This window comes from Myotis nattereri (assembly GCF_964212035.1).
Source record: "Myotis nattereri genome assembly, chromosome: 3".
Lineage (NCBI taxonomy): Eukaryota > Metazoa > Chordata > Mammalia > Chiroptera > Vespertilionidae > Myotis > Myotis nattereri.
This window is the reverse complement of record NC_138077.1, coordinates 70,801,421-70,816,851: the sequence shown is the minus strand read 5'-3', so window position 1 is coordinate 70,816,851 and position 15,431 is coordinate 70,801,421. Positions and strand designations below refer to the sequence as shown.

The following is a 15,431-nucleotide window of genomic DNA, read 5'->3' as shown; positions in this document are numbered from 1 at the left end:
CATCACCACTGGTCTCATCAAACAAGCCTTTAAGACTTGAAAGCCATCAAGCTCGTGATGACACTTACGTTTTCCAAAATCTAATTTTTGCCTAAAAGCTCCAATTTTATTGCAACCAATATTGTCAGTTATTTCCTTGAAGTGACAGGCTCACTTTATTTTTTGAGAAATATCTGCCAAGTATCTAAGTCTGAATTAGCATAGTTTGTTTGTCAATCATTCTTTCAAGTAAATGTGATCCTCCCTAAAAAAACCTGCTAGCTCAGCTCAGAATTGAATCATGTGTCACAGAATTGCTTTATGCATCCTTCTGGTTATATCTCACAGAATACTAAAGAGATACACACTCAGGGTCAAAATGTAATAAAACCATTAACCTCAATGCCCCCTAAAGGGGTTTTGACAATCACATTGGGGAGAAGGGTCTGTGAACCAAACTTTGAGCATCTCTGGGTGTAAACATCATATTTAAAAGAATTCTGAAGACATGCCAATCCATCAGGGGATTGAGACCAATCTATCACGTATTACAGACCCAGGACGCATTTAACATGACTTCACTGACCACATTTACTATTGGACTCCTTTGAAAGCAGGATATGATAAGTTGGTAGGGGAGAGCATGAGAAAAATACATTGGTGGTAGTAGCAAAAAAATCTGGAGCATAGACCCAATGAGGAGAGAGGAGGTTTGGATAGGCATATACAGTACTTACAATTTAATTCACACAGAACCCAAAAGGTAAAGATATGAACTAAAGGAAGAAAAGGGCCCTGCATCCTAAGTTGAATTATCATCTCAGACCCACTTTCATTTCACTTACCTGCCAATTTTCTTACCAAAAACGGTGAGTAAAAAATTAATGGCAATAATTAGGAGGAAATAGGCAATGCCTATCAAAGCAAATTTTACACACCAGTTCCTTCAGAGCCAGATGCACAGGATTCTCCAGCCTTGTCTCTGGTCTGTGGAGTCTACACACAGACTATGTCATAAATGGCACAACTGGGGGTTTTGTAGCAAGGCCGTGTCATGCACCCTGTCACCTTGCTGGAACCAAAAACACTTTTATCTTCTGGATTTCCAGATTAGCAGTTGTGCCAGTTCATTTTAATTCAGCTTCGACTGTAGATTTAGAGGTATCCACCGGGAGAGGATTCAGTAAGTCTAAATGGTCTTCATTCACTTTCTAAAGTAAGTGCCTCTGGCATCAAGAACAGAACGTTTATTTTCATTGACCTAGAAATTCTATCTCTGGGAATATATTACTAAAAATAATTCTAATTACAGGCAAACATCTAGCCACATGCTGTGCATGGCAGAGAAACAAGTCAAGTTACAGGGCAAGGTTAAGTAAACTTAACCTCTACTTGATGGATTAAAAGAAACCATTATAAATGACTCAGATACAAAAAAGCTTATGATAAATTGAAAAAGAAAAACCCCAAACAGATTGTGTGAATGAAAAGGGCCACATACTAAATCTGACAAGCTCAGGGGAGGCCTGCATGGTAGGCCTAACAAACTCAGAGACTGACAGTAACCACAGAGGATGGTCTGAACATAAAATTCCTAACCAAAAGTGAGTCAAGGTTGTTAGTCATGTAGCTTCCTTGACAAAGGTCACTATTTACTGTAAATGAACAGGTCTATTGTCTTTTTGCATCTAAGATAATGCAGATCCATTTCCCTGACTCCTCAAGGCACAAACACCAAAGCACCAGACCACAGAACCCATAGCTGCTGTTTTGTTGCCTGCATATTATCTCTGAGTGCTGTAAATGTTAACTATCCTGTACCCATCAATGTAAAAGAAGTATGTGTCTCTGTTTTTCTTTTTATCTAACCTTCACTTTGCTTTCTCCTGCCCCTTTAATCTATCATCAGTGGATTTCATGTAACACTCCTTACGTCTCCTCCTTTTATTTTAATGTATAACATAAACTGCAAAACTGCTATTCTCTGGAGCATTTTCCCAATCTGTTGAGTCTTTGCTTCCTGGCAATTATCATCAGTTTGCCTCAAATAAACTCATAAAGTTATCTACAGGCTTGGACATTTCGTCAACAATTGCTACAATTAAAAGATTGGAAAAAATGAAAAAAAAATAAAAATCATACACACACAACTCTATCAATAATGGTTGATTGTAGAGCATAAACCATGTGACGTTTTTCTACTTTTAATTTATCAAATGTTTGTGGGGCACCAACAAGAAGCAGACATTGCTCTAGATGACTGACACACATCAGTGAACAAAACAAAGTCCCCCCACCCTCATGAAGCTTCTGGCAGATGGAGACAGACAAATAATCATATTTATTATGTAAAGTATGTAGTCTGTTTTAAGGTATTAAATACTATGAAAAAGAAGCACCTGGAGAAAGCAGGTTGCATGTGCTCAAATGTCACCTTTCCAAAAAGGCATATCCGAACTTCCCCTGGGTAGCTGATTAACCCTCATCTTCAAGTCTTGCAGAATGAATAGTGGGTTCTAGACAGAGGAAATAGCTAGGGCATCTAGGGTGGGAATGTAACTGGTATGTTTAAAGCAACAGCAAAGAGGTCAATTTGGCCAAGGCAGAATGAGAGCAGGAATAGTAGTAGGGAGATCAGAGAGATAATGAGGCCCAATCATATGGTCCTTGTAGGCCCTGTACAGACTATGGATTTTACTCAGTATATAAAGGAAAGTGTTCATTATTGAAAATGAGAAAAAAAAGAGGCCTATTTCAATGAGGTATACCTTATAAAATATGTCTTGTAGGTGAACAGCCCCTACCACCTTCTGATTTTGAGCGCTTCAGCCAACTGCATATTGCTTTTCCCTTTCATGGAAGAGAGCTACGCGGGACCTCCCAAAGTGGCAGAGTTATCCTTTCCCAGACAAGAGCATGTCTGTACACAAGGGTATATCAGAGGCCTCATTCTTCCCCTAGAAACTTAAAATGCCCACTCATGCTCAGTAGTTGGTACATCATCTCAGCTGGTCCCCCACCAATCTGCTGGGATTGAGGTTCAGCCACGAGCAAAGCAGTATGTGTACTTACTGTTCTCACTCTATAGCCTTGACTTCTGTGCTGTCAGGTCATTTGCCAACTGAGTCGCTTCATCTAGTTTTACATTTGCTTCATTCAAGCACTATTTGCACATACTACGGAGCTTCTCACATTAACCTACAAGTTAAAAAAGAAGGGCTGGACATGGCTCATAAAACCCATGCTGAATTAGCTGTGTGAGAAGGGAGGGGGAGTTATGGGAGGTTCCTGGACTCTTGTGCTCTCTTCTGCCCTGAAGGAAACAGCTAGCATTGGGAAACCATGTCTTGTAATTTAAGCAAGCACAATAAACTTAGGGCCTGTGCTCCTAAGAGACCCGGACTTCTCAGAGTATAGGGGTCAATAGAGAAATTCAACTCTCTGGATATTGGACCCTCTCTAGAATTTTTTGTTCTTTTGGAAGGGAACATGTCAAATACTGATGAATTACAGAATCACTTCCCAAAATGATTTTATTATATATTTAACCATCTTATTTTCCAACTAGAATATAAGTGCCATGAGAATAAAAATTCTATTTGATCACAAATATACCTTCAGTGCCTAGAATAGTGCTAAGCACATACTAGTAGCTCACAAAATAAGGGGTAGGTATAGAAGGAGGGGAGGCAAAGGGAAGAGGAGATGAAGGAAGAAAGAAGGATTGTCAAAGAGCTGACCAAGCAGGAAGGGAGAAAGTAGATAGATCTAAGCAGCAATCTATATTTTTTAAATATTTTTTATTGATTTCAGAGAGTAAGGGAGAGGGAGGGAAACATCAATGATGAAAGAGAATCATTGATCAGCTGCCTCCTATATGCCCCTACTGGGGATTGAGCCTCCAATCCTGGGCATGAACCCTGACTGGGAATTGAACCCTGACCTCCTGGTTCATAAGTCGATGCTCTTAATAACAGAAATTTGAGCTGTCAAAGTATGTGCACTCTCCTGATCATGAAGTCAGCAGGCTCAAGATAATCCTATTGGGTTAATACTTCAATCCCAAATTGTAACTTCTGAGAATTGTTTTTTCAGAAGAGGAAAGGATATGCCTCTGCACTTCTACTTATTTAGATAACCAATCTAATCACTGGATTCTTGCCACACTCTGGAACTAATGCTAGTGACTATGAAACAAACAAGACCAAGAGCTGCCAAATATAAGATGGTAATATCCTCTTTACTTAGCTTTAATTTGTATTCTTATTTTTTTATTGTTTTATTGCTTAAAGTATTACAAAGGGTATTACATATGTGTCCTTTTTTTTCCCCCACCCTTGACAATCCCCTGGCTTCCCCTACCCCCCAGTGTCTTATGTCCATTGGTTATGCATATATGCATGCATACAAGTCCTTTGGTTGATCTCTTACCCCCTCCCTCCTGCCCCCCAACCCTCCCCAGCCTTCCCGCTGCAGTTTGACAATCTGTTTGAGGCAGCTCTGCCTCTGTATCTGTTATTGTTCATAAGTTTATAATGGTCTTTATTATCCATGAGTGAGTGAGATCATGTGGTATTTTTCCTTCATTGACTGGCTTATTTCACTTAGCATAATGCTCTCCAGTTCCATCTATGCTGTTGCAAATGGTAAGAGTTCCTTCTTTTTAACAGCAGCATAGTATTCCATCGTGTAGATGTACCACAGTTTTCTAATCCATTCATCTAATGATGGGCACTTAGGCTGTTTCCAGATCTTAGCTATGGTGAATTGTGCTGCTCTGAACATATGGGTGCATATATCCTTTCTAATTGGCGTTTCTGGTTTCTTGGGATATATTCCTAGAAGTGGGATCACAGGGTCATATGGGAGTTCCATTCATAGTTTTTTGAGGAAACTTTATACTGTCTTCCATAGTGGCTGCACCAGTCTGCATTCCCACCAGCAGTGCACGAGTGTTCCTTTTTCTCCACATTCTCTCCAGCACTTGTCGTTTGTTGATTTGTTAATGATAGCCAGTCTTACAGGTGTGAGATGGTACCTCATTGTTGTTTTGATTTGCATCTCTCGGATGATTAGTGACTTTGAGCATGTTTTCATATGTCTCTTGGCTTTCTGAATGTCCTCTTTTGAAAGGTGTCTATTTAGATCCTTTGCCCATTTTTTGATTGGATTATTTATCTTCCTTTTGTTAAGTTGTATGAGTTCCCTATAAATTTTGGAGATTAGGCCCTTATCAGATATGACATGGTTTCTTTTGCTGTGCAGAAGCTTTTTATTTTGATGAAGTAACATTTGTTCATTTTCTCTTTAGTTTCAAGTGCCCTAGGAGCTGTATCAATGAAGAAATTGCTTCGGCATATGTCTGAGATTTTGTTGCCTTTGGATTCTTCTAGAATTTTTATGCTTTCCTGTCGTACATTTAAGTCCTTTATCCATTTTGAGCTTATTTTTGTGTATGGTGTAAGTTGGTGGTCTAGTTTCATTTTCTTGCATATATCTGTCCAATTTTCCCAACACCATTTATTGAAGAGACTATCTTGTCTCCATTGTATGTTCTTGCCTCCTTTGTCAAATATTAATTGAGCATATTGGCTCGGGCTAATTTCTGGGTTCTCTATTCTATTCCATTGATCTATATGTCTGTTCTTGTGCCAGTACCAGGCAGTTTTGAGAACAGTGGCTTTGTAATACAGCTTGGTATCTGGTATTGAGATCCCACCTACTTTGTTCTTTCTCAGGATTGCTGCAGCTATTCGGGGTCTTTTTTTATTCCAGATGAATTTTTGGAGACTTCGTTCTAGATCTGTGAAGTATGCCTTTGGTATTTTAATGGGAAGTGCGTTGAATTTATAGAATGCTTTGGGTAGTATGGACATTTTAATGATGTTGATTCTATCAATCCATGAACACGGTATGTTCTTCCATCTGTTTATGTCTTCCTCTATCTCTTTTTTCAACGTCCTGTAGTTTTCTGAGTAGAGGTCTTTTACCTCTTTAGTTAAGTTTATTCCTAGGTAGCTTAATTTTTTTGGTGCGATGGTAAATGGGATTGATTTTATAATCTCTCTTTCTGAAAGTTCACTATTGGTGTATAGAAATGCTTCAGATTTCTTGGGGTTAATTTTGTATCCTGCTACATTGCCAAATTCGTGTATTAAGTCTAGTAGTTTTTTGATGGAGTATGTAGGGTTTTGTATGTATAATATCATGTCGTCTGCAAATAAGGACAGTTTTACTTCCTCTTTTCCAATTTGGATGCCTTTTATTTCTTCTTCTTGTCTAATTGCAATGGCTAATACTTCCAGTACTATGTTGAACAGGAGTGGTGAGAGTGGGTATCCATGTCTTGTTCCTGTTCTTAGGGGAAATGGTGTTAGTTTTTGTCCATTGAGTATGATGTTGGCTGTGGGCCTGTCATATATGGCTTTTATTATGTTGAGGTATGATCCTTCTATTCCCACCTTGCTGAGAGTTTTTATCACAAATGGGTGTTGGATTTTGTCAAATGCTTTTTCTGCATCAATTGATATGACCATGTGGTTTTTTTCTTTCAATTTGTATATGTCATGTATCACGTTTATTGGTTTGTGGATATTGTACCAACCTTGCATCCCTGGGATAAATCCTACTTGGTCATAGTGTATGATCTTTTTGATGTAGTGCTGGATCCGATTTGCTAAGATTTTGTTGAGGATTTTGGCATCTATGTTCATGAGGGATATTGGCCTGTAATTCTCTTTCATTGTGTTGTCTTTACCTGGTTTTGGTATTAGGGTGATGCTGGCTTCATAGAATGAGCTTGGAAGTGTTCCTTCCTCTTGGATTTTTTGTAGTAGTCTGAGGAGGATAGGTTTTAGTTCTTCCTTGAATGTTTGGTAAAACTCCCTTGTGAAGCCATCTGGTCCTGGGCTTTTGTTTGCTGGAAGCTTTTTGATGACTGCTTCAATTTCTTCCATAGTTATTGGCCTATTGATATTCTTAGATTCTTCCTGATTGAGATTTGGAATGTTGTATTTTTCTAGGAATTTGTCCATTTCCTCCAGGTTATCTAGTTTGTTTGAGTAGAGTTGTCCATAGTATTTTTTAACAATCATTTGCATATCTGTGGGGTCTGTTGTTATTTCGCCTCTATTGTTTCTGATTTTGTTTACTTGGGTCCTCTCTCTTTGCTTCTTGGTGAGTCTGGCTAGAGGTTTGTCAATCTTGTTTATCCTTTCAAAGAACCAACTCTTGGTTTCATTGATTTTATCTATTGTTTTTTTGGTCTCTATGTCATTTATTTCTGCTCTAATCTTTATTATCTCCTTCCTTTTGCTCACTCTGGGGTTTTCTTGTTGCTCACTTTCTAATTCTTTGAGTTGTAGAGTTAGATGATTTACTACCATTTTTTCTTGTTTTTTGAGATAGGCTTGTAGAGGTATAAACTTCCCTCTCAGGACTGCTTTCATTGCATCCCAAAGGTTTTGGATTGTTGTGTTTTCATTGTCATTAGTTTCCAGGATGTTTTAAATTTCTTCTTTGATCTCATTGGTAACCCAATCAATATTTAATAACATGCTATTCATCTTCCAAGTGTTTGAGTATTTTGGGTTGTTTTTATTGTAGTTTATTTCTAATATTATGCCATTGTGGTCTGAGAAGATGCTTGGTATGACTTCAATCTTCTTGAATTTGGGGAGACTTTGTTTGTGACCCAATATGTGGTTTATTTTTGATTCTGTCCCATGAGCACTTGAGTAGAATATATATTCCGTGGCTTTGGGATGAAGTGTTCTGAAGATGTTAATTAAGTCCATCTGATCTAGTGAGTCATTCAGGATTGCTGTTCCTTTGCTGATTGTTTGTCTAGAGGATTTATCCAGTGATGTCAGTGGTGTATTAAAGTCCCGTACTATTGCCGGGAGCCGGTCCATGCTTGCTGTTTCAAGGGACCTGGCATATATGGCATACTGTTCTTAATATGTTTGCTCACCTTCTTGGCACTATGTGTTTTAACCAAGGTCTCCTCTCTGAGAAAGGTTGTTTCCCCAGGTAGGGATTTTCCCCTGAAGTTAGGGAGGGAATAAAACCCCTCAACTAAGTGCCAGGCGGGTAATTAATCACTTTAACTATGAACAATCATGCTTAAGCTACATAATCTTTACTCCCTGGAATGGAGATAAGAAACGCCCTAACCTTTGTAATAGAGATTGATAGGATTGAATCAACTGGTATAAATACAGATGTAACAAGACAGCAAGAGACAGAGGGAGAGAGACAGAACCTAGGCACAGAACCTACACAGAACGTTCTCTAGAGACAGAAGAACTTCGCTGGAGAGAACATGGCAAAAGATCCTGGACTGAACCTGACTACAGAAATTGGCAAGAGAACCTGACTAGAACTTGGTGACTGAACCTGGCTGGAGAACCTGGACAGAACCTGGCTGGAGAACCTAGCGAGGGAGCATGGCTGCAGAACCTGGCTGGAGAGCCTGGAGAACCCAGCAAGAGAACATGGACACGGAACCTGGCTGGAGATCCTAAGCAGAACCTCTCTGGAGATCCAGACCAGAACTTGGCTGGAGATCCTGGCTGGAGATCCTGGCTAGGCTGCTGATCAACTGAAAGCTGTCTCCGTGTCATTCCTTCTTCGCCGACTCCGTCCACACCTTTGGGGACCCCTGGACCCGCTGGGGTTGGACCCCAGCATACTATGATTGTATTGCTGTAGATCTCGCCTTTGATATCTCCCAGGAGTTTTTTTATGTATTTGGGTGCTCCTGCATTGGGTGCATATATGTTTGCGAGGGTTATATCTTCTTGTTGCATTGATCCCTTTAGTATTATGAAGTGGGCTTCCTTATCTCTTGTTATGGCCTTCACTTTGAGGTCTATTTTGTTCGTTATAAGTATTGCTACCCCAGCTTTCTTTTCCTTTCCATTTGCCTGAAAGATATTTTCCATCCCTTCACTTTCAGTCTGTGTGAGTCCCTTCTAATGAGGTGGGTCTCTTGTAGACAGCAAATGTATGGATCATGTTTTTTTATCCATTTAGTCACTCAGTGTCTTTTGGTTGGAGTATTTAGTCCATTTATGTTTAAAGTTATTATTGAAAGGTACTTGTTTGTAGCCATTTCTTTTTTTGTGTGGCTGTTTTCATTCTGAGCTTTTTATTTCTTCTTTTTTCACCAGTCCCTTCAGCATTTCTTGCATTGCTGGCTTGGTGGTGATAAACTCCCTTAGTCTTTTTTTGTCTGTGAAGCTTCTTATTTCCCCTTCAAGTTTGAATGATAGCCTTGCTGGATAGAGTATTCTTGGATTCAGTCCTTTGCTTTGCATCACTTTGTAAATTTCCGTCCATTCTTTTCTGGCCTGATGTGTTTCTGTTGAGAAATCATTTGATAATCTAATGGGAGATGCCTTGTATGTAACTTTCTGTCTCTCTCTTGCAGCCTGTAAGATTCTCTCTTTGTCCTGAACATTTGTCATGGTAATTATGATGTGTCTTGGTGTGGGTCTTTTCGGGTTCACCTTGTTTGGGATTCTCTGGGCTTGTGTGACTTTTTTCTTCCCCACCTCAGGGAAGTTTTCTAATATTATTTCTTCAAATAGGTTTTCTAATCCTTGTTCCTCTTTCTGTTGTTCTGGCACCCCTATTATTCATATGTTGTTTCGTTTCATGTTGTCCCAAAGCTCCCTTAGACTCTCCTCCTGTCTTTTAATTTTTTTCTCCAATTGAAGTACAGTTTGGGTGTGTTTTGCTTCCTTGTCTTCTAATTCACTAATTCGGTCCTCTGCTTCTCCTAGTCTACTGTTGATGCTTTCAATGGTGTTTGATATTGCAGCTATATTGCTCTTCATTTCTTCTTGGGTCTTACATAAGTTATTAATTTTTTCATCTGTTTCTTCTTGCTTCTTGCATAAGTTGTTGATTTTTTCCTCCATCTGGTTTATGCACTCTAAGACCTTATTCTGAATTCTTTTTCTGTCATGTTGCATGCCTCTGTATCGCTTAGCTGCTTTTCTGGTGAGCCCTCCTTTTCTTTCCTTTGGGGGTTTCTTTGTCTACCCATGTTTGATCTCACTGACATATCTAAATGTTGAGTCATTCAGTGGCTGCTCCCTGGGTGACAGTGGCTCCTCGGGCTGTGGTTGCTCCCTGGGCAGTTGCGGTAGCAGCTGCTCCTCAGTTGGCAGCAGCTCCTCTGGTGGGTGCTGTTCACTGCTGTGGTGGCTCTTCTGGCTGGTGGGGGAGGCTTCACGTACAGCTGCTGTTCCTCAGACAGAGGGTGTGGTGATCAGGAGGCTGCTGTGCTTGGATCTGCTGCATTGATTTAAAGGCACAAAATACCACACAACAAGGTACAACATACCAGGCACTGAACAAAAATGTATTCACGATATTAATAACCCCAAATAAAGGTGACCACATAGCTGCTGTTTCTCAGACAGAGGGTGTGGTGATCAGGAGGCTGCAGTTCCTTGAATCTGTATTCTTATTATTAACACTAGGGGCCCAGTTCATGAATTTTTGCACCTCGAAAGCAACTGTGGGCTGTGAGGCTGTGGTGCACACAGGGGCGAGTGTTGGCCCATCCTCCATGCCCCCGGCTGGTCCCTCCCACTGGGGACCCCAGTCCCCTGTCTGCTGGTAGCCCTGCTCCTGCCATGACTCCCATGCACTGATGGTGCAGAGCGATTGGGGCCAGCACCAGCAGCAGGTGCGCGCAGTGGCTGCTGCCCCAATTGCCCCTCAGGAGCAGGGGGAGGTGGAGAAGCCCTCAGGGGTGATCAGGGCCAGCAGCCACTGCTCGCACTCACTGATGGCACAAAGCGATCGGGACCAGTGCCAGGTGTGAGCGGTTGCTCTGGTGCTGGCTGCGGGTGTGAGTGGGGCTGGTGCCAACAGCAAGTGCAAGCACCAGGCAGGACCGTGGCATGCGGGAGCAAAGAATTTTCAATAACCACCAGAGGCTCATCCCAATGACAGCAATCAGAGCCCCACCTTGGTCTGGTGCCCCTGCTCACCTGCTTCACCATCATGTCATGGCCAATGCCCACCATGTTCTATGCTCTGCCACCTGCTGCCAATGCCCACCATGTTTCATGCATGCCCCCTGGTGTTCAGCACAAGTCACAGCAACCGGTTGTTCATTTATTCGGTTGTTTGGTTGTTCTACATTTGGTCTATTTGCATATTAGGGTGATGATAGATAGATAGATAGATAGATAGATAGATAGATAGATAGATAATAGATAGTCAAACATAGTAGAATGACATTAGTGGTGCTTACTGACCCATAGTTCTGTGGAGTTTACAAAGCTGTTTTTGTGTTTTGCTCTTTACATGTATTAAATGTCAACTCATACCACTTCCCCATGAGACTTTGTTTCTAAAAGAAAGAGTGTTATGGAAATGTCAGAATAGGAAGACAAAGAAGGGATCACCTATAGGCATTTGGGAAAATGGTGAACCTGGTGGTAAATCTAATAGTCTCAATGTTAACCTAATATTTATGATAGAGCAATGGCCAAGGACCAGGAACATTTAAAAGATGATACCAGGTTTGGTCCTCTGGTAAACCTCTGCATTAGCACATATCCTGGAGATCTCCAACTGGAGTGTACACTATATTGAAGATTGTTCTTTTAAGCTCATACTAGTGACTATTCTAAACTTCCTATGAAAGACTACTAGATTATATCTTCTTTTTTAAAAAATATATTTTATTGATTTTTTACAGAGAGGGAGGGAGAGAGATAGAGAGTTAGAAACATCGATGTGAGAGAAACATCGATCAGCTGCCTCCTGCACACCCCCTACTGGGGACGTGCCCGCAACCAAGGTACATGCCCTTGACCGGATTCGAACCCGGGACCCTTCAGTCCACAGGCCGACGCTCTATTCACTGAGCCAAACCGGTCAGGGCGATTATATCTTCTTATATCCCCAAGCCCAAATACATTGTTTGACACAATATAGGCACTTCATAAATGTCTGAGACACTCAAACTATTTCAGACTTTGATGAGAGGCTTGGCCATCATACCCACTAAAGTTTACTTAGAGATCATAGTCAAGCTCTCCTTATAAACTCCAACATCCTAATTTTTTTTAACTTGGTTAGAATCTTATCCACCAATTAGCAAGCAAGTTAAGAGCCAAATCACATATATGCCCATTAGGAAGCTAACGAGGAAAGTCATATATTTCTATTTCACAGATGTCCCCGAGCACATCCAGGCTTGTTGGGGGTTGTGAAACCACACCTGGCAGGTATTTCATGGCAGCTTCTCACACAATGCCATCAGCATCACGCAGGTTAGAGCACTGATGTTAAATGCCAGGCTCACTCTCCGATGCTATGAGAAGGAAGCGATGCTAGTGACAATTGGGACAGTGTTTGGATGGTCTGGAATTTGTAATTATGTTTTGAACGTTGAATATGTTTGTTCTCATTTATGAAACTTGGCACACTCATTGCTTTCCTCATATTACTCAGGAGTTCAGGTTGACTCTGTTTTATAAATGAGAAAAGTGTTAGAGAGGCTGAATACCTTGCCCAAATTCACATAGCTAATAAGTGTTGGAATTAGGATTCAAACTGATAACTGCCTGTGCCAATGCAAAAAAAGAAACATATCAAATAGTAGATTCCTAAGATATGAATTCGTAATAACAAAGACAATTGATGTCCTAATTGGCTCAAATTGTCAAGAATCCTGGGTCCCAGAGGAAACTGGATAAAAATATGATGACTGTTAATAATTTTCATTTTATGTTGTCTCCAATAATAAGTGACCCATTAACTGGGCCATGAGGAACACATCCAGGTGTGAGAAATGGCACTTCTGTTTATGGCCCTGAATATGCTATGCTAGGCACCTGTTTGCTGAGGGTGAAAGAACACAGATCTCTATAATATGAGTTAGTCAATGATGTGTGGAAGTGGCAAGCAGAGGAGCCAGAGATTATCCAGTTTTCAAGAGACATCTGTGTGGTAAAGTAGACAGCTACCTGGGCAGACAGACAAGGCACTGGCCCATAGGCATAGCTTCAAATGGTAGGTATCCATGGACACTGCTAACCATTGGTACAGTGTTTTCAATTCACAAAGTATTTTAATATGCAGGATCGTCAAAGATAATGAGATTGTTTCTCTAAAGGTGGCCTGTACAAGAATATAACAATCAAAGGGGTTGTACCTTCAAAAGAACTTCACATTTAAGCATAAGGACAGCCAATTTTCACACCAGGAAAGAAGAGGTTAATGGAAAAATGCACATTCATCTTAAAGCTGGTTCTTACAATGATGCATAAAAATGCTGCCTCCCAGAAATGCAGGAACCAATGGGAGTTCAAAATAATCAAAATAATTGTGAGATTGCCTATAACTTCTAAATTTCCCTGGGCCTCCCTGACAGCATAATATGCTTTTGAAAATGCTTCCGTTTCCAATGTACCATTGAGTATTGGCATTTCTGGCATTATAATTCAGGAAAGATGAAGTAAACAATTCAAGGAAAAGTTCAGCATAATGTGTGTGCCTCTGAGAGTGAACAGAATCGATTTATCCCACCAACAGATATTTAAGGCAGCAGTGGAATGTGGCCACCCACAGATACACACAGGATTTAGAGTTGAAGCCCAGGTATGACATATAATTGTGGGACCTTAAATAAGTCACTGAACCTATGAGCCAAATAATTCCCAGAATTTTATGAAATTTTGCATGTGTAAAAGTTAATGCTGGTAATTGAGTGCACAGATTACACAAAGCATGTAGTAAACATGAGTAAAATAAGACCTAGTTTCTGCCTTAGAGATTCTTTCTACTTAAGCAAAGTTAAAAAGCCATAATGTTAAAAAAAGGCCCTAAGTGCTACAGGAATTCAGAAATAGATAAATTTTAATATGGGAAGTTGAAATTGAGTGTTCTGTGGAGTAGGTGAAGTTTGGAAAAGGCAGAAGTTCTAAGATCACTTTTAAGTGGGGACATCATTCAGTAAAGCCATGTCTAGAAATATTAATATGGGTACTGGATAGGATGAATTGGCAAAGAGAAGACCAAAGCAAAAAATAGTAATTTAGGAAGCCACTGCGATAGTCCAGCTGACAGGTAATGAGAGTGCTACATGTTCCTGGGAGTGGACTGCAAAGCTATAAACCAGTGCAGAATTGACCTGCTGCAGTAATTGGTTGAAAAGCAAAGAATAAGAGAGGACACAAGTGATCAAGTACAGGATTTAGAGCCTGGGTGTGGGAAGAACCAGGGTGTCAAGAGCAGAAATGTACAGAGGAAACACCAGCTTCAGGAGAAGATTGTAAGTTTGGTTTTAGAAATGCTGATTTCAGAAACAGAAATCACAATGTATCTTTGAAAGAACAATATAAGGGAATACTTTTGTTGTTGTTAATCCTCACCCAAGGATATTTTTTCCATTAATTTTAGAGACAGTGGAAGGGAGGGGGTGGGAGAGAGAGAGAGAGAGGAACATTGATGTAAGAGAGATACATCGATTGGTTGCCTCCCGCATGCTCCCCAACCAGGGCCAGAGAGCAAACGTGGAGCTCAAGTATGTGCCCTTGACCAGGAATCAAACCCACAACCTTTCAGTCATGGGCTGACGCTTCAACCACTGAACAACACAGGCCAGGGCTAAGGGAATGCTTTTAAGAAAAGTGGGGGAAATAACAGACATTGCAGGGGGTAAGGGAGTAAGGGGGGAGTGAGGTATATACCTACCTGTGGAATGGCCCCCGATGAGGCACACCCTCAGGTATTCATACTCTGTGTAGACCCCTGATCCTGACTTGTAACTGATGGGAGTCTACTGAGTCACTTACTGCATTATAAGTCTGCCTCAGAAGAATTTCTGCAGCTTCTGCCTTGGTTTCTTGGAATATGTGCTTGATCTTAGTGCCTTGAATTGCCACATAAGAAGTCCACATCCCCTGTAGCTGCCATGTTGTGAGAAAGCCCAAGGTAGCCACAAGGAGAGGTCACATGGAAAAAGAGATCTCCAACCAGTTCCTAGCTGTTCTAGCTATCCCAGCCCAGGAGTCAGATGTCTGAGTGAATAAAAATTCAGATGACTCTAGTCTCAACTATTATGTAAGGTAAGCCAGTCAACTCCCAGAACCAGGAGAGGTAATAATAAAAAATTGCTTTAAGCTACAAGGTTTGGAGGTGATTTTTTATTCAGAAATAGGTAGAACACTATTTTTTGGTCAAGGAGACAAATTAAGGCATATATAGACAGACTGAGCTTTCTTCTCAAAATCCAATCACTAGCCCAGCCTGAGTAGCTCAGGGGTTGAGCCTTGACCTATGAACCAGGAGGTCATGGTTTGATTCCTGGTCAGGGCACATGCCTGGGTTGCAGGTTCAGTTTTGTCAATGATTCTCTCTCATCATTGATATTTCTATCTCTCCCTCTCCCTTCCTCTCTGAAATCAATAAAAATATAT

At 40.7% G+C, this 15,431-nt stretch overlaps 1 protein-coding gene across 1 annotated transcript in view; it reads right to left on the bottom strand.

Moving 5' to 3' along the window:
• MYH15 (myosin heavy chain 15) overlaps window positions 1-15,431 on the bottom strand; it is a gene marked incomplete at both ends in the record, with an annotated part of 149,873 nt that overhangs the window by 43,643 nt on the left and 90,799 nt on the right. Inside the window, 3 exon segments of the mRNA XM_081085999.1 lie at window positions 3,052-3,061; window positions 3,065-3,129; window positions 14,707-14,780. Of these exon segments, the coding sequence (XP_080942125.1) occupies window positions 3,052-3,061; window positions 3,065-3,129; window positions 14,707-14,780 (149 nt within the window).